The sequence below is a fragment of the Mustela erminea genome, chromosome 15 (assembly GCF_009829155.1).
Source record: "Mustela erminea isolate mMusErm1 chromosome 15, mMusErm1.Pri, whole genome shotgun sequence".
NCBI classification, from domain to species: domain Eukaryota; kingdom Metazoa; phylum Chordata; class Mammalia; order Carnivora; family Mustelidae; genus Mustela; species Mustela erminea.
In genome coordinates this window covers 59,326,867-59,346,659 of record NC_045628.1, presented here as the reverse complement: position 1 = coordinate 59,346,659, position 19,793 = coordinate 59,326,867, and the positions used below count along the sequence as shown (strand labels likewise).

The 19,793-nt window shown below is 38.2% G+C and overlaps 2 protein-coding genes and 1 long non-coding RNA gene across 9 annotated transcripts in view; 1 reads left to right on the top strand and 2 right to left on the bottom strand.

Annotated features, from left to right (window-relative positions):
* RCBTB2 (RCC1 and BTB domain containing protein 2) overlaps positions 1 to 6,628 on the top strand; it is a 43,528-nt gene extending 36,900 nt beyond the window's left edge. For all 6 annotated transcript variants that reach the window (XM_032314677.1, XM_032314676.1, XM_032314674.1 and 3 more), the window contains 2 exons: positions 3,085 to 3,215; positions 5,312 to 6,628. In XM_032314677.1, the coding sequence (XP_032170568.1) occupies positions 3,085 to 3,215; positions 5,312 to 5,452 (272 nt within the window). In that variant the 3' untranslated portion in view covers positions 5,453 to 6,628. The remainder of the gene's footprint in view (positions 1 to 3,084; positions 3,216 to 5,311) is intronic.
* LOC116574146 lies at positions 4,031 to 5,312 on the bottom strand. Its single transcript, XR_004279129.1, has 2 exons — positions 5,058 to 5,312; positions 4,031 to 4,951 (listed from the first exon to the last, which is right to left on the bottom strand). It is a non-coding gene; the product is annotated as an uncharacterized LOC116574146 (long non-coding RNA).
* A 4,742-nt stretch (positions 6,629 to 11,370) lies between the features above and the next one.
* RB1 (RB transcriptional corepressor 1) overlaps positions 11,371 to 19,793 on the bottom strand; it is a 157,994-nt gene continuing 149,571 nt past the window's right edge. For both annotated transcript variants that reach the window (XM_032315032.1, XM_032315033.1), the window contains 4 exons: positions 18,586 to 18,616; positions 16,351 to 16,493; positions 15,777 to 15,826; positions 11,371 to 13,272 (listed from right to left, as the gene is read on the bottom strand). In XM_032315032.1, the coding sequence (XP_032170923.1) occupies positions 13,199 to 13,272; positions 15,777 to 15,826; positions 16,351 to 16,493; positions 18,586 to 18,616 (298 nt within the window). In that variant the 3' untranslated portion in view covers positions 11,371 to 13,198. The remainder of the gene's footprint in view (positions 13,273 to 15,776; positions 15,827 to 16,350; positions 16,494 to 18,585; positions 18,617 to 19,793) is intronic.

Here is a 19,793-nt window from a genome sequence, read left to right as displayed (position 1 = left end):
ACGTATGTCCTTCTTAATGGCCATCACCCACTTAGACTGTCTCCTCACCCACCTCCCCTCCAGCGACCCTCAGTTTGTTCTCTATAGTTAAGAGTCTGTTTTTTGGTGATGGCTGGGTGGCTCAGTCAGTTAACGTCTGCCTTCGGCTCAGGTAATGATCCCAGAGTCTTGGGATCGAGTCCTGCATCAGGCTCCTTGCTTACTGGGGAACCTGCTTCTTCCTCTGCCTGCACCTCCCGCTGCTTATGTTCTTTGTTTCTCTGTCTCTCTCTCTCAAATAAATAAATAAAGTCTTTGATTTAATTTAAGAGGGAGCAGGGGGAGGGACAGAGGGTGAGGGAGAGAGAGAGAATCAACAAGGAGACTCCTCACCGAGCACAGAGCCCGACACAGTGCTCAATCCCAGGACCCTGAGATCAAGACAAAGCCAAAATCAGGAGTTGCCACTTAACCTACTGAGCCACCCAGGCACTCCTATAGTTAAGAGTCTCTTACGATTTGCTTCCCTCTTCTTTTTTTACCCCTATGTGTTTCTGTTTTGTTTCTTAAATTCCACATCAGAGTGAAATCATAGGTATTTGTCTTTCTCTGACCTATTTCGCTTAGCATAACAAACTCTAGCTCTGTGATTTGGGCTCTGTCCATAGTTTGTTGGTAATGCTGCTGTAAACATTAGGGTGTATGTACCCCTTCAAATCTGTATTTCTCTGTACTTGGGTAAATACCTAGTAGTGGAATTGCTGGATCAGAAGGTAGTTCTATTTTTAACTTTTTGAGGAACCTCCATACTGTTTTCCACGGTGGCTGCCCCAGTTTGCATTCCCACCAGTAGTACAAGAGGGTTCCCCTTTCTCCACATCCTCACCAACATGTTGTTACCTATGTTGTTAATTTTAGCCATTCTGACAAGTGTGAGGTGGTATCTCATTATGGTTCTGATTTGCATTTCCATGATGCTGAGGAATGTTGAGCATCTTTTCATGTGCTTGTTAAAAGACCAGTACTTATGATGGCTTAGGTGCAAGGTGACTATGGTTAGGGTGGTGTAGCAATGGAGGTGTTGAGAAGAGATAAAATTCTGGTTATATTTTAAAGATGAAGCTGATGGGCTTTGCTCATGGAAGGCATGTAGGGTGTGAGGAAAAGAGAGAAAGATCACTGCTCTAAGGTATTTGGCCTGAGTAGCTGGGCTAATGGAATTTATCATTTACTAATATGAGGAAGATGGAAAGTGACAGGTTTTGCCCTTGAGTTTGAAAAGGTCAAAGGAGTTTGAGTTGCTTCTTAGACATGTGCACAGCAGTTACTTTAGAGGCCCACTCCCAGCATTTGCAGGGCCCTGGATGAGAGTCCAGATAAAGGCCCTTGTACATTTGTCTAAAAATTCAGAGTTATATCTTTCAGATGAAATATGTTCAATCCTCGTACTTGGAAAAATACACCTTCATTGAGAACTGAAAGGCCAGGCTTGAGTTTTAGTTGGAATTTAGAATTTTAGGACTCCTTAGAGTTCCTTATGGGAATACACAGGAAGGACAGATCCAGGCCTCTAGCTTGCCACCTGCCATCTTTCTTTACCCACCACCAGCTACAACCTCCAAGTGAGAACGTGGAGGCATTGCAAGGCGGGTGTGGGCCTCCCAGCGGGCATGTACAAGCCCCCTCCACCCCCATCCTGGGCTACCCTTGGACTGGGCATCTGCACTGGTGGCATGGTCTGGAGGGGAGGAAATATCCACCTCTGTGGCCTCGGGGCCAGTTATGTAGGGAATTCCAGAGTTCCTGGTAACCTAAGCGAGGTCTAGGAGTGGATGCCCGGCTTCCTGGCCACCGTGGGGAGGATTGTACTGGGAAAAGGTGCAGATCCAGGCTGTATTGAATGGGGACGCAGGGCAGGGTCTTCTCTGAGGGCAGCATTTTCGTGATTCTGAAGTTCAGGAGGCTGTGGGGCTATAGATAGGAATTTGGGAGTTTTGGAGAACTGACCAAAAACAGTAAAGCCATCATAGCTCCCATGATTCCAAAAGATTTCAGTTCCTCCATGGGCACTTAGCACTTCTTCTGTAATTTTGATAGTACTGGTCACATTACAACGAAAACAGGTTTCCAGCCCATTCCTCACACATACACACAACTCAGTAGCAGAGAGATGGAGAAATAGTTGATGTTGTCAGATTGATGAAATCCCGGATACTAGTAAAAAATGGTCTCATGGATTTAGAGAGCCATATCCTTGGCTTACACAGGTTTCCCACTCTACTGTGACTGATGTGAAAGTAGGTGACAGAGAGACTACAGAGACTGCAGCTGGCATCATCAGTATGTATGAAATGGTATTTTAAGCTGGGGGTCAGGAGGTTGGTGCTGGAGGTCACTGAGACTTGAACCCTGGGGCACTCAAACATTGGGAAGTTAGGGAGAATGGCCCTGCCAAGAGACCGAAGAGAAATAGGGAGAAGAAAAACACCAGCAAGTAACAGTGTTTCAAGAAGATGAGTGTCACCAACCACATGGAATTCTGTGTAAATGTTGAGTAAATGAAACTGGGGAACAGCCCCTTGGGTCTGGGTCCATGGAAGCATTTGTGGCATTGGGGCATGGAGGGGGTGGGATTGTGCTAGAATGGCATAGGGGGAGAATGGGAAGTGAGAACATGGAGGCAGCAAGAGAGGAGGTCTGTCAGGATTTGTAGAGAAATGGAGACTGATGGGAGGCACACACATAACCAGGAAAGGTTTCTCTTTTTTCTTTTGTAAAATTATGGGCACTGTTTCAGCATTTGTATGTGCTGAGGGAAGTGACCCAGGAGGACAAGTCATGATGCAGGGAGAAGGACATCCCTAGCAGCCTTTCTAGGAAAAACATTTAAGCCATTTTCACTGTGCTCCAGCTTTTCCATTGCTACTTGTTTGGGTATTGTATTTTCTCCGTTCGGCTGCGTTCCCGGTGGAGCCACTCTCAGGATGTAAGTCGGCATCTGTCTGTACCTACGCAGTTCTTCCCCAAGGATTATATTCAAGTAAACTCTGAGTTTAAGCCGGATGCTTGAAATCACTCCCCCTAATAAACATCTCTTCCCACCAGGGTTGCTAGATTTGGCTACATTTTATAGAGAAAATCGTTTGAAAAAGCTCTGCCAGCAAACTATCAAGCAAGGAATCTGTGAGGAGAATGCCATCGCACTGCTTTCGGCCGCCGTGAAGTATGATGCTCAGGTCAGAAAATCATGCTTTCAACTAGCTGACCTTCTGGGAAGATGTTAGGTGTTTGGTCCATACATTAAATATAATCAACTCTGAGAGATCAAAGATTCAATGTAAACAAGTGAAGTAACCAGAAGTACCAGAAAAAGTGAACATTTATATATTGTTAGGGTAGCGCTCCCATAAAGGAAAGGATTGATAAATCTGATTTCAGGAAGAAAAAAAAAAAGTCTATACATCAAAAATATCACCAAAAAAAAAGAGAAAGTAAATGATACACTGGGGAAAATATCTGCAACATGTCGTGAAGAACGTTTACCATAGTTAATGCGTAGTTCTTGGAAAACAAAAAGAAAACATGAGCAGTTTGATGGAAGTGAATGGACCAAAGAACAAAATGGGTTTATAGATAAATGGAAAGTATAAGTGAAAATAAGGTATAATTTTTCACCTGTGCCACCGATAAACATATTCTTAGAGGTAATGCAGGCTCAGGAGGACTGGCGTTCTGCTGAATGGCCGCTGAGGCTGTGAACTGGGGTAGCCGTGTGAGGCATGATCGGTACCAAATGTACCGAGAGTGAGCCTTAAGCATTCAATTCTTTAAGGAATCCCCTTGTAGGAATTTATCATAGGGAAGTGATCATGGATTCGGATGGAGACTTAGCTTCAAAGATGTTTATTGCAGCACTGTTTATAATTTTAAAAAATTAGAAAAAGCCAATAGGAACAGTGGAGGATTGTTTCAACTGTAGAATGTTAATACTATAAAATTATACAGCTACTCCAATGTATCATTAATTAAAAAATGATGCCCCCCCTTTTTTTAAATGCATAAGTAGCTGAATTTAAAAACACTGAGATTCATTATCTACATAGAAAAAAAAGACCATCAAAAGTCATCTTTGAATGGTGGGATTATGGATGATTTTATTTCCTATCTTTGCTTGTTTTTTCTGAACTTTCTACAGTGCCTGTGTATTGTTTTGATAATAAAGAAAGGAAAGAAAACCTGTCTTAGAGCTAAATCTTTAGGAAGCAGGCCATACTTCTTGCAGTCGATTTCCTTTTGTTATAAGGATATCCTCTCCTTTGGTCAAAAAAACAGGAACATTTAGTGGTGGGCAGAAAAAAAGGTTATAACTTCTTTTCTGCTTATATAAATAAATAAGATTAAAGAAAATTTGGAAAATCTAAAAAGTATGAGGATGGAGATGACTCATGAGTCAGAGAATATTAACATTTTTATATAGCTCCTTCTGTTTTTCCCTGGGTCACATGGTGTAGATGGCTCTAAACACTGGATTTTTTTCAGTTAACATTTTACAAAATCTTAACCCACCTTGAAACCTTCACATTTTAAAGTGTAGTGAATGTCTTTCACCAACCTAATCACATATTGGACACTTCAAACCTGCAAAATGCTTCATGGCTAGGCAGTGTCTATACACAGTCTTTGCTCAGGTTTTTCAAAGTCATGGGGAGAATCCTGGGGGCTGGTGCGCTCTCTCAAGTGATGGGGCAGTGGGCAGTATTTCCACCTGAACGAGGCTTCATTTTCAAGGCTTCTTCGTAGTCCCTATTTGTGTGAATTATCTGTATGGTTACCTTCCGGCCCTCTGTGTTCTACAAAGTAAGCTCCTTGAGGAATAGCAATGACTTTGTTTCACTCATAACCTTATGCCTAGCTCTGAGGATAGTGCCTAACACATAGGAGAAACTCTTTTCAGGTAGAAACATTTCAGATCCTATAGGGGAATATAAAAGTGGGGTATTTTAACAAATACTGAAAGTGGGATGAACAATGCAAATACTGTCACAAGAGAAAGGTACAGAATTCATACACATAGTTACCTGAGAAGAAAAAGATACTTTGTGTGGGTTGGCATGAAGGAGCTTGAATATTTTACCCCGTGTAAAATTTTTGAAAGCATAGATTCACATTAGCTGTATAGTTTTAGAACTATTCTTTAGGTACAGCTGTACCAACATTTTTTCCTCTTGGCTCTCAAATCCTTTTCCTTCCTGTGTCTTAGGAATTTTCATGTGATGTTGCATTGCCTTGGGATATACAAATTTGTTAAAACATTTTTTGTTGTTATTCCTAGGATTTAGAAGAATTCTGCTTCAGGTTTTGCATAAACCATTTGACTGTAGTAACACAGACTTCGGGCTTTGCGGAAATGGACCATGATCTTCTCAAGAACTTCATCAGCAAGGCAAGCAGAGTTGGAGCCTTTAAAAATTGATCCCCACCTGCAAGAAAGAATTTTTAGCATTTCCATTTTTCCCTGCAACAGCCAGAGAATAACTTCTCCTTAATAGTATTTATGATGAGCTACACTTGACCGAATACTTACATTCTATCAAAAGGCGGCAGTGGTCAGTCTGCCCCATCAGCTGAAATCTGAAGTTGACGGCAGAAAGCATTCAGTGCTTTCTGATCAGATGTGACTAAGCTAAAGGAAAGAAAGAAAGAAAAAAAAAAACAACAACGGAAACGTCTTATTTACCATTTCCTCTTTTGAGTCACTTAAGTTGGGACACTTTTGGTATATCGGTCTAACTATATGCTATTCTGGCCAAATTTCCATTCTTCCAAAGGCTGATATCACATAGAGAGCTTGACAAGGAATGCTGTCATACCACACTGTCAGCACCCAGCACGGCGCCCTGCATACTAAGTAGGCACTCAGTTAATTTCTTATAAATCTGAAGGATGCCTGAGAACAGCTTTATATGTGGGATACCAGATGAAGGAGTAACTTGCACAAAAATAAATTTTAAACAGCCTGTAACATCTGAGGGTCATGTTCTTCTGTTAACTGGTTCTGAGTCATCGTGGCTAACATCGAACATTAATTAGAATTCACAAACAGCCTTGGCAATTTAATTGTCAAAGTCCCAAGGGCTAATTTTAATTTTCTTTTTACTCTGAGTCATTAATTTCTCATATGGGATTATTGAATATGAAGTACTGTCTCTGAATGAATGTTATTTCTGGGCTTATCTGCCTTACATAATTGCATTATGTCTTTTCCTTTTGTGTTAAGAGAGATTTGCTTATGTAAGTGAAAATGATTCTGTGTTTCTCTTGTAGTTGACTTTTATGTCACTATAAAACAGTTCTCTTAACCTGGCACAAAAAAATTATAAAGTGCTAGCTGAAAAGGAACTCATATTTCATGGACAGCATTAACAAGAATGAGATAAATTTATACTTTTTAGATCAAAACAAGTTGCCCAACTGCAAGAGAGAAACTGGAACAGGATGTAGGAAGTAGTGTCAGGTCCCTCTAATATGTGTTTCACAATATGATATGTGTTTCTCAATATATTATGTAAAGAAAACTCTTTTGGAATTAGAAACCTTGTTCTGATGCTGAACTATTTGATAATAAAGTGCTTATTTGGAGATAATAAGACAAATATGTGTTTGTTTTTTTTTTAGTCCCTAAGCAGCAGCAAAATTATATCAACCTGACCACTTAAGTTTACAAAAATCCATTCAATAAAAGCTTACTTTTGGAAGCAGCTACTCAGATAAGGTCATAGCAAAGCCCATCCTAAAACCTAGATGGCACATAAACAACAAAATACTGTGCATATTATTGAATGTGACTGTTCTTTATTGGTGAGGTCACTTTTTTGTTGTTTTTGTTTTTAAAGATTTTATTTATTTGAGAGAGAGCACATATGAACACACAAGCGGGCAGAGAGGCAGAGGGAGAGGGAGAAACAGACTCTCCGCTGAGCAGGGAGCCTGACCACATGGGGCTTGATCCCGGGACTCTGGGATCATGACCTGAGCCAAATGCAGACACTGAATGGACTGGGCCACCCAGGTACCCCAGTGAGGTCACTTTTGAATCCTTAGTTTCTTTTTATCTGTTTTTGCAGACCTTAGCTGTTAGAGGCAGAGTGGCCTAGAAGTCTCTAGTTGTCCAATCTGTTTTTGGAATTATATAGTCTTCAGCTATTTGTTTTTTAAAGCCGTATATACCATTTGTTTTCATTATTTGATAGAAGTGCTATTTTATCTATCAAAGAAACATCCAGACATGGGATTGGCCACAGCTATCGGCTTGGGCAATTGGACAGCTGCAGACTGTAGAGCTGACTCTCCCCACTCACCCTCCTGTGCCAGCTGCCAATGACTGATGCCTTTACATCCTCATAAGCGCTTCCAAAACCTCTTCCTTTCTTGTCTATTTTTGACAGGGTCTTCTGAAACTTCTTGATGCCTCTTTCTTTTATGAAATAATTTTATGTAAAAATTGGAACACTCAAGGCGCCTGGGTGACTCAGTTGGTTAAGCATCTGCCTTCAGCTGAGGTCATGATCCCAGGGTCCTGGGATCGAGTCCTGCATTAGGCTCCCTGCTCGGGGTTAGGGGGCAGTCTGCTTCTCCCTCTTACTCTGCTCCTTACTCTGCTCGTGTTCTCTGTCTCTCTGTCAAATAAATAAATAAGATTTCAGAAAAAAAAATTGAACACTCAAAGGGAACAGGTGCATTATTTAGGCATGAAAAATGGCCTGCTCTTTACAGAGTGCCACAGTGGGTCAAGGCTGTGCTCCCAGAGGACCAGTTCCTCAGAAGGGTTGCATGGACTTTTACCCAGATTTCCTAAGCTCTGCTATGTGAAGGCTTGCACTGTGATATCTCTCAGTTCTTCTTTATCTCAGTGTACAGCAGAACAATCAATGGAACATCTACAAAATATAGATTTAAGGACTGTAATTCAGTACATTTGAAAAGCTCCCCAAGTAATTCTGATGTTTAGCCAAGTATGAAAATCACCATTTAACCCTTAAAATCTGGGATTCCAAACAAGAAAGTGCTAAATAGGCCAGCTGAAAGATGGCAGTTGAGTCCTGTGGATATATCCCTGAAAAATACATTCCTTTTTCTCTGGTCTTTGAGGATAGGCTTGCCATCCACACTCCTATAGGAAGGATCACAACACTTTCTAACAGATGAGTGTTTGTAGAGCCTCAGAAACCTTGCTGTTCAGTTAGGGATATGTGAAGGAAAGGTATACTTTTCATAATGACACTGCACCAGAGATTAATGAATCCTTTACATAAATTCATCTTAGATTTTTGTATCCTTAAATTTTGTTTCCTCCTGCTCACACAAGGAAGTTCACAATCATTAAGTGCTTCTAGTATAATTCCTATGCAGTTTACACAGAGAAGGGTTAAGATTTTGTAAGAATACTGTTGTCTTGTTGGTAGAGGTTTATGAAGATAAACAAAACAACAAAACAACCTTTTAAAACAAAAGGTTAATGTTCTTCAGCTGAGACCTGAAGAAATTGCCAGTTATTCTGGACCAAACATGATTTTTACTTAGAAGCAGGATTCCTGACCAGTGATAATGAAACAATTATAAACTACATAGTCTTGTTTTGTTTTGGGTTTTTTTGGTCTATTTTATTAGCCCTCCCCATGCTATTATTACAACAGACAGGTTGGGAAAATTGCAAAGAAAAATGAAAAATCATACCTGTTATTTTTAATTCAGTCTTTGCCAAGGCATAAAGACATAAACCATACTGATTTTCTCTCACTAAATTCCATTGAAATCATGACATTTTCTGTTGAGGAAATAAGTGAGTTTGGTCTGTGGCATAAATTTAATTTTCATATTAAATTGTCATTATCTTATATGCCAAAGCTAGTATATAAGCATACTCCCAAAATAACAAATACAGAAAAAGATTTCCAAAAATACCCAGCTTCACATTAAAAGAGCTTGTTTTAATTCCATTCAGACATTATACACTGTTGCCAAGATATATTTATTTGTAAGATGCTATACACGTGGTACAAATTTGCTATTCCTAAAGGCAAGTTTTCCTGTTGTCCCGTAAAGTACATATTTAGTCCAAAGGAAAATTCTACTGAATGAATCATTACTAATGCCATGGACGCTAGCCCAAAAATGAGGAACAAAAATATGCTTTGACAGGCAAGTTTCTGTGAAATCATCCAGATGGTAATAGAACTAGGACATAGGGTTTTTCTCCCCCATTTGCACCAGCAAACTATAATGAGAAGTAAATAAATAAATGAATTTGAACTTGTCCTTTTTATTGTAAAGAGCTATAACTGCTAGAATGTTACATCTCTGGGAGCGATTAATTTTCTATCATCCAGACTAAAAACCTCTAGTGTTATAAAGGCTTCTTGATTTCGCCTTGCCCTAAGAGATGCATTTCATGTAAGATTCCCATCCAACATAAATACAGTCTGCTGAGGTATGCTTGCTGCTTTTCCTGCTCTAGGTTCTTTGCCCTTCTTTCTTCGGGAACAAAGAGGCTGCTGTTCTGAGAGGAGAGAATTTCACTTTCCACCCTGTTTTTGAGAACTCCTTGGTACCAGATACATCTCATACTTTTTTTTTTTTTTTTTTTTTTGAGTTTAGTACATATGGTACATAAACCACATAATATGTAATACCTAAGTAAGGGCCTCGGTTAGATTCCCAAAATCAATGTATTAATATTTTTGTAGTCAAACAAGAATATTCCTACTGAGTGGGATAAAGGCTATAAACAGTTCTATGTCATAGATATGCTTTTGATATCACATGACTTTTATCACCAAACACACAGACTTGGGTTATTAAGCTTTTTAGATCTCAGAATTGCAAATAAAAGACAGCAGACGTGTGATATCTACATATATATGGGATGTCTGGGAGGAAAGGCCTTTAATATATAAACTTTGCATGAGATGAACAGAGATTCTTGCTTCCCCATTCCTTCTCCCACAGCTGTCCATGTTTCTCTGACACCTTATGGTTCCTCAAGCACCCAGGCATGGTCCCACCGCTAGGCAACTGACTTTTCTGCTCTGTGGACTGTTTTCCCATCATTGAAAACGTACTCCTGGCCTTTTCCAGGCTTTGCTCAAAGATCATTTCGGGGAGTCTTTCCCTGACCACTCTATTTTACATTCTTAAATTCCTTTCTGATCAGCACTCCCTATCCTTTTTGCTATGCTTTTCTGCACAGTGCTTAATACAATCAGACACGCTATTATTTATTTATTCACTTGCTCCCATCCCTGAAACTACAATCATTTGGGAAGCTCCATAGAGATGGGGATCTTAGGTTTGTTTATTCATTGCTGTATCCCTCACACATAGTGCTGTGCCTGGAACACAGTAGGTACTCAGTACGTGACATATTAGAAAAAGAATATGATTTGTTCCCATATACTTGGAAAAATATGCAAATTACATTCTTTTTTTTCTTTTGGATTACATATGGGCTTCTTCTAGATGCTAGAGCTCTAAGACCAACCAGATGGATGCTTCCCATCCGAGGAGGGAGACTGATGCAGGGATGAATAGACAGGCAACAGGCATGTTAAACAAGGCAATTTCTGATGGTGATAAATGCTGTTACATTTTTGAAGGAGAGTAACATGACGATACGGAGTAAGGGTTTTAGCTTGTGTGGTCAAGGCAGGCCTCTGAGCTGATAAGCTCTGAAAGGAAAGAACCACCTGTGCAAAATTCTCAGGGGAGAGCACTGCAGACAGAAGGAACAGCAAGTAGAAAAGCCTGAGGTAGGGAGAGCGTTGGTATTATGAGAGGGAAGGTCAGTGTGGCTAAGGCACAGTGAGCGGGAAGAAAGTAGCATGAGAGGAGGATGCAAAAGCAGAGAGAGGCCACTTCCCAGGCCATGAGAAGAAGTTTGAATACCGGAGTAGCAATGTGAATCAATTTATAATTTAAAGGGGTCATTTTTGCTCTTAAGTTGAAAGGTAAAGTAGAAAGAGAGGGAACATGAAGACCAGTTAGACGTCTAAAATGGTGACCTCAACAAGAGCAGATAAGTGACTCTTAGGGTTTTGGCTTGACCAAGTAAGTGGCTGGTAAAATGGGGAAAGACTAGGGTAGAAACAAGGTACTTTTGTTCGATTTTGGTTTCTGTTTTGAGAATTCAGGGGGTGAGGGGAAGAGAGTGAGAATCAAGAGTTCTATTGGCTATGAGGGCTCTGACCTCCATGAAGAGGTCAGGCTGGAGAAATAAATTTGGGGATCATCAGCATATGAAGCCAATTAAAGGTTAAGAATGGATAAGACACCAGGAGAGAACTCAGATATAGAGGAGAACATCAGGGCACTTGATACAAAGAATACATCAGACCATTAAGACTCTTAGCAACTAATTTATTTTAAAATAGACAAACTATTAATTGTAGAAAATAGTAACATAGCAATTTTAAATGTACAGTTTTAACCAATACAAAAAAGCGATAAAGCAGTATCTGAAGCCTTACTTAAGAAATCTCAATACAAGATCTCTGAAGTTTCTATAATTCTGGCACTAACTAATGTGAACTTTCATTAGCAAAAGATCCAGAAATATGGTAGCCCTTGACCTAAAAGCTAATGGATTTTTATGATATCCATGCAAAAATTAATGAGGAAATGGGAGAAAGCTTCCTAGTGCCTTGTTATAACTGCCAAAAATAAGTTTGAAACTTAACTGAGCACAAAATAAAATTTCATTTTCTAACAAATAAGACCAGATTTCTTTTTAAAAAGAACTCTGAGTTTAGACAAAGTGATTTTCCTAAAAGCTAGCTGATGCTACCTTAAATATCACCTATTTTAAATTATACCATCTCTAAATAAGTTAATCACACAAGATAGTTTAAATACACCTTTAGGTGTTGGGGGAAAATGCCTGTTTTTCTAACACAGCTGTTTTCATTTGAAGCTTTTGCACAAAACCAGATAGAAACATGAATACCTAACCCAAAGACCTTTGATTACTTGCAATTTTGGAGTAGAAATGATGTGGCTTTGAATATGCCAGTGTTAGACCATACTGACTTAAAAAGAAAAAAAAGATAAATAGACAATTGCCAGTTCAAAAGATACATGGAAGACATGTACAATTCCAGAGAAAACACCCCTTCCCAAATTTAGGAGGGCAGAATAATTGCTGAGATGCAATTAGACAAACCTCTAAGAAAGAAAAATTAAGGCTCCTATAGTTAACAGTCTGTTTGTGGAATAAAATTGTTTTATATCTTGATTCTTCAGGACCCAGAAACATTAGAAAGTGCACTTGGGATATACTGTCTTAGGGCCCTCTGTAGCAAAGCTCTAGCTGAACACTTGATTTTCCAAGTACTATATGGTTACTTCATAAATTCAGTGATCTGAATGGTATAGAAACCAAGAGTACTATTAATAACCCTCATTTTTAAAGCATGAGTTGGATGAAGAAAAGGATCAATAAATTCTTACAAGTCCTGAGGTATGAAATCTGTATCAGTAGTATGACAACATCATTTGTTTATACTTTGTTTTCTGCTTGTGTTTAAAAACTAAAATTTAAAAAACAAGCACACAGTACATCAGATTCCATTAGTAAACTAAAATCTAATGTGTAAAAATTAGTGATTTTTTTTCTAGTTTCTAATATCTGTTTTAGCAGAAGAGCTCAGGATCATTTGGGTGAAGGGGGAGTAGTCAGCCAAATTGCATTTGGAAGACAAGACACATATTCTAAGGGCATTCATGTTAAATTAAAAAAAATATATAAATATAAATTAATAAAAATAATAGCAAACATCACATACATGCCACAAGAGAAGACAAAGTACTCAAACAGGCCCGGGTTGTTTGGCCCGCCACTCCCAGGGCATCCTCCCCATTTGTAGAGCACAGCAATTATACTTTGGAAATGGAAACATCCGCTACAACTTTTTAAATGGCAGTATTTGCACAAGATTTTCAATCTTGTGCAATAACAAGTATATTCTACTATGACATTGCAAGCGGCTTAGGAATCCCCTGCACGCACACGCCGCGCAAGCGCGTGCGCACACTGGATTCCAGCAGAAGAGCTGAAGACAGGTATTCAATGCGGCTGTAAACAGAACCTGGGAGAGTCACACAGTGGGATCGGGGAGAGACCATGAGGCCAGAGGTGTACTCGGTGCCCACGGAGGTCATGGGACCCTCATTTTTCTTCCCTGTTTGAGGTATCCATGCTATCGTTCATTTTTTGCTTCTGCATTCGTGTTCGGGTAGATGCTGGAAAGAGGATGAAGAGATGTTAATAGCACTGATGGTGCTACTAGGTAAGGTTGACAAAGGGTTGCCATAAATGTTATTCTCGTGCCAAATCGATGGAGTGCCAGGCCTGGCAAAGCAGTGGTTTCCAAATTTTTTATCATGTTAATTTTTTCCAAGCACGTACCACTAAATTTGTGTGTGTATATGCATTCCATTTATGTTTGTGTCTAAATTATAAAACGCACATAACCCAAACAAATGTGAATAGATAAGCTAAAAATAGAGATTGTAATGTTTTCTCTCTGTACCAAAAGGTGGCCTCATACACTTCACGGTGCCCAACTTTGCAGACCACTTCTACAGAGATGCCGAGGTTGAGGGTGGCCCTGCAGCAGAGCAGAATGCTGGGCTGGCCCAGAACAATCGCTGAAGTGAGTGGTATTCTTCTCAACACAAGCAATTCCCTTGTGCTTGGAGATGCCTTGCAAAGACATCAGCTCATGGCTCATTTGATTTCGATATGAACATTTTAAAAGTACAGTATTAATTATAATATAGACAAAACCAGAAAAACCTTTTAAATTATTTAAAATTTTTTTTTTTAAGATTTTATTTGTTTATTTGACAGACAGAGATCACAAGTAGGCAGAGAGGCAGGCAGAGAGAGAGGAAGGGAAGCAGGCTCCCTGCTGAGCAGAGAGCCCAGCCCTATGCAGAGCTGGATCCCAGGACCCTGAGACCATGACTTGAGCCAAAGGCAGAGGCTTAACCCACTGAGCCACCCAGGCGCCCCAAGTTATTTAAAAATTCTTAACTTGATTTTAGTAGTGGGAAGAAGCTCTTCATTTCAAAGAAGCACAAATTCACACTTGGAAAGAAAGAAAAGACTAATACTAAGTCTTCCCCCTCTGAGAAATCTAGCACTGTGTGATGGTCTTTTTCGAATGTCATTCTTTGAAGAAAACTGAAGAATTCCTTAGCTCTAGGGGTTCAAACTCCTGCTGCTTCTTTCCAATTTGCAGCCGCATAAAGACCCTGAACTCCAGCCTGGCATCTGAAATTCACCACCTGGCAAAGTGCAACGCTGGGAAATGGGCCCAACACAGCAACTAAACTCTCCTCTAAGGAAACATCTTTACGGCTTTCTGCTCCTTTAAAAATGTGTATTTGTGAGCTTCAAAATGCTTCCAAATGTTCCTTTTCAAGGCCTCATTTTGGTCAAAAGCTTTTTGTCTGTTTTCATGTACTGAGCAGAAATGCCACCGACTAATTCACAGCTCAAACAGAAGTAGAGCAGTCAATGTAAAATCCAAAACAGAGATTTGTTTATAACCAAAACATTTAAACTCTTGGTATATTTAGTTTGATTTTCTTCAAAAGAACATACATAAAAAGAGAGGGTTTTAAAAAATCAAAAGCATTCTTTTAAATACTTTATACATTTTTTTTTAAAGATTTTATTTATTTATTTGACAGACAGAGATCACAAGTAGGCAAAGAGGCAGGCAGAGAGAGAAGAAGGGAAGCAGGCTCCCCGCTAACCGGAGAGCCCGATGTGGGGCTCGATCCCAGGACCCTGGGATCATGACCTGGGCTGAAGGCAGAGGCTTTAACCCACTGAGCCACCCAGGTGCCCCAATACTTTATACTTTAAATACTTCGTATTTATGGGCACATGTTTAGAGACGCCCCTGATTTTTAAAAAGTAACGTTCAACTGGTATAGCTCTTACCGATAAGTCCTATAGCCTAGACTAAGAGTTTGAGTCCTCATTGTCTCCAAAAGACTTGTCTTCTTCCCAGTACAAGCTGTTCATACTGCCGATGGGTCTGTCAGCAGACGATCAACAAACGTCACACTCACTACCACAGCTCTGCCCCTGGGATAACCCGGGAGCAGTCCGTACGTGTTTGCTTCTTCTGAAAGTACTTTCCAACTATTCTACTTGGGTTAATCTTCTATAGACTTAGGGTAGCTTAGGATAGAATCCCATCCGCCTTAACATTCCAAATCTATGTCACTCTGCATAACTTGGAAAATGATCTGGCGCTCTTTATAAAAATTTTGATTTCTGGTAATGGAAAACTTTTGTTTGACATTGTTTTTAAAACTCACAAATTAGAGAAGTTCAATAATAGAATAAAAAGTTATTTTTCAAATGAGGAAGATGATGTTCCTATATGCTAATTTTATAAACCCTTTCCCTATATCTAACACTCTTAAAGAGCTTCTCATTATAGTTTTGCTCCCTTGAGGTATTTCTAACCATAGCCATTCATGCTGAAGATGTGGTTTCACTTCTTAGTATTCCTGCACTAAAGATTTTAGAAAAGGTAAAGATTTCATTTTGCATCACACATTTAATCCACAAATGTCTGTGGGTAAATACTATATTCTTGATTGGATTACACTTTAAGTGATAATTTAGGGAATTATATGTATTTATTCCTTCAAAACACGAAAAGGTTTTTTGCAATACAAACATGGTTTCATTAATGTAGGGTGAGATGATAAGTACTTACTCATTTCTGCCAGTTTCTGTTGAAATTTGGACTCTCCTGGGATGTGTTTACTGCAGATTTAAAAAAGGGAAGATATTTCATATATATATGCATAAGTTCAAAACTCAAATTTTCAATAACTATGGTGGTTCCAATGACTTATTTTAAACTCTTATTTTAGTGAGTAGCTTTTAATTTCAGAGGTTTATAAACCATCAAAAATACAAACCATCAAAAATTTATAATCTTTTGCATTTTGTCTGTGATTCTTATAAAACACAGTAGTTTTTTTTCAAGGGTAAGCATTTAAAAATCTAATGTTAATCATAACAAAATTTTATCAATGGCTTTGTTTTAAAAGGTCAAAAAAAGATCAGATTGTTATTATCTGATATGTTCACTGAATTTCAGTAGATGGTATATGATTTCAATGGTGTTAACTCTGGGATACATTTGTATTTTTTTAAGCAATCTTCACAATTTCCAAATAAAACTGGTATAAAAGGGTCTGGTGGAAGTTAGGAGCAGAGCCAGCGCTCTGGCTTCTCCACATGACCAGCTCAGCTACTGAAAGACATTCTACAACTATTCCTACCTTCCATCTGCTTCATCTGATCCTTCAATATCAAAGCGTAGTTTTTTCAATGGTTTAGGAGGGTTGCTGCCTTCAGCACTTCTTTTGAGCACACGGTCGCTGTTACACACCATCTGATTTATTTTCTGGAACTTCTCAGAAGTCTACAAATTACAAAATTCTTTATTTTAAATCATTAAATGCCAGCATTTCATAGTTAGCAACCCTTAATTATAGTTAAGGGGTATCAAAAATCAGGCAGAGGTCATACATACATTTTAATTTTCTGCTTTAGTGTATGTACCCAATGAGATATGGAAAATTCTTGGAATCAGTAACTACACCTAACTCTGCTCCAATTAAATATCTTCCTGACTCTCCCTATGAGGCTCCCCTCCTTCCTCCAACAACTCTGACTACCACTCTGAAATTCCTGGTTCCTCATTTTTGGAACTGAACCACACAGAAAACCAGGACTACTTCTCAGAAGCATGTAAAGTTGGAATGGCTTTCTAGAACCTTGTGGGTTTTGTTGTTTGTTTGAGGGCATAACCAGAGAGAATAACACAAGAATCTAGTAAGAAGTGAAATGTCTAGTCAATCATTATTTTGGACTCACTTTAGGAATATTACGTAGACAAGTATATAGTTTATATATTTTAAACCATTACTGATACAGTATTTATTAAAATGTTAACTCACAGTTTTATACATAAAAAATCAAAAGATTTCGAGTCCATTCATTATTACTAGAGATGATTTGAGATCTATATCTCTTGAGGGAGAATATTGTCACAGCAAAGTAAAGAAAGCGTTGGTAATAAATATCAAAGGGGATGTAATAACTTATTTTATCCAAGGACAAGCACATAGAAAAATTCTATTTCTTATTTATCTACTTTAGAATTGGAGTGAGGGGATTACCTCAGGGATGTGTATGAACCTGTTCATCTGAACTAAAAAATGAAACCAGACTATTGGTAGAAATTAGGTCTGACTTGACTGACTGATTTGACAGTGATATTTAGCTTTACTAATTAATCTTTCTTTTCCAAAAATTAAATGAGGCAATTTTCTTTTTTGTGTGTGTTTTGTTTTGTTTTAAAGATTTTCATTTACTTACTTATTTTATAGAGAGAGTGTGTGTGCTCATGAGCAGGGGAAGGGGCAGAGGGATCAGAAGAGAGAGAATCTGAAGCAGACTCCAAGCTGCGTATGGAGCCTGACACGGGGCTCAATCTTTGAGATCAGGATATGAGATCAGGATCTGAGCAGAAATCAAGAGTCAGATGCTCAACTAAGTACCCCTAAATGAGGTAATTTTCTAAACATTAAATGCAAAAACAGGTTTTGATGGAAATATGTTTAGAGCACATATATAATATGAAACTAAATTCCTGTATATGTATTAAATTTATGATAAGATTTTTAGTTATCAGCTTTAAAACATGTAGGTTCATATAACATTTTCCCAATTCTTCTAGAGGCTATTGCAAGCAGAAGAGTTTGAGGACCACTAACTCTATATGTATTCAGATCCAAACCTTCTTATGTTGTCCCACAACTTGTCCTTTGTGAAACCTGACAGCTGCAGCCTACCTTGAGCTAAATGTCACAGCATTTACTATTTGTAATATATTTGTTAACATTTGCTCTTTCAGTATACAAACTATTATCTTTCTCTGGTTATATTTGGGGGAGTGGGATAGGCAGACTCTAGAATGGGTCTCGCTAACCCTCATCTTCTAGTTTTTACACTCATGTAATCCTCTCTTCCCTGAGTATGTGGGTGGGACCTAGTGTTACCTTGCTTCTGACAAAAATCTGACAAAAGTGATGGATTATCACATCTAATATTAGTTACAAAAAGACTGATTTCATTTTGCTCTACTCTGTACCTCCCACTTTCCCTCTCTCTCTTCTTGCTCGGAGGGAAGCAAGACACCATTTGTGAGTAATGAGTGGCTCCATGGAGAAGCTAAAGTGACAAGGAACAGATGGCCTGGAAAAATATATGTAAGATATTATATAATCTCGAAGGATGTTTAGAAAACCACTTTGAAATTCACTGATTATGAGTAAAACTTGAAATTAAATCTGATTTGAATATAAGTCTGCTATTAATCTTCTAAATTCTACGCAACATGCCTTGCTGAGGTGTTGAATTATATATATGTCAATTCAAGTCACAGAAATCTGCAATTTCTTTATAGTTACAGTACATTCCCTTATATTTCATAGAAAGAAAATACTCACCCCAAATGATTCACCAATTGATACTAAGATTCTGTTAAGATAAAACACAAATTAATAATGAAGATCATATATAACTTTGCAGAGATGAACATTTATCATTTTGAGCTATTAGACATACCAAATCTAAAGTCTGCTCTACCCTAGAACCACAACAAAATTACAATTAGGGGCTTACTCTAACAGTGCTAATCTAATCATGCACTGGGCTGGTCTCAGATTTTTTTTAAAGAATTTCATGTCTGAAAGAACATATTCTGCCACTGTCCACATTTAAAGAAGGTAAAGGAAAATTTTAAGTTTACTCACACTTAATTCTTCATAAATCAATTGATAAATAATTAAAATTTCACACTTCCTCATTAAAAATTCACATAACAATTGGCAAAAAGTTACATCTAAATAATAATCAGAATTCTAATTCAGATCTCTACTTATCGTATATCCTAGACTAGTCTGCCTGTCCTTGTTTGAACCAAATAATTTATGTTCTTTTTGTTTTTGAGCATAGCTGACACACAATGTCACATTAGTTTCAGGTGTATAACACAGTGATTCAACAAGTTTATATATTATGTTGTGCTCACAAGGGTAGCCACCATCTGCCACCATACATCACTACTGCAGTATCACTGACTATTATCACTAGTATCACGACTCATGTTGTACCTTTTATTGCCCGTGACTTATTCATTCTATAATAGGAAGCCTGTATCTCCCACTAACCTTCATCCATATTGTCCGATCTTCCCTCCCCTTTGGCAACCATCAGTCTGTTCTTTGTATTGATAGGTCTAATTCTGATTTTTGTTTATTCTTTTTTAAAAAATGTTTTTGGATTTTACTTGAGTGAAATCACTTGGAATTTTTTTTCTCTGACTTATTTCTCTTAGCATTATATCTTCTAGGTCCATTCATGTTATCTCAAATGGCATGATCTTATACATTTTAATGACTATGTAATATCCCCTTCTATGTATGTATGTGTATCTATAATTATAAATCATATTTTTCTTATCCATTCATACATCAGTGGACACTTAGAGTTCTTCCATATCTTAAATATTGCAAATAATGCTTCAGTAAACATAGGGGTGCATATATCTTTTCAAATTAGTGTCAAATTTTCTTTGGATAAATACCCAATAGTGGAATTATTGGATCGTATGGTATTTCTAAGTTTTTGAAGAATTTTCAGACTGTTTTCCATA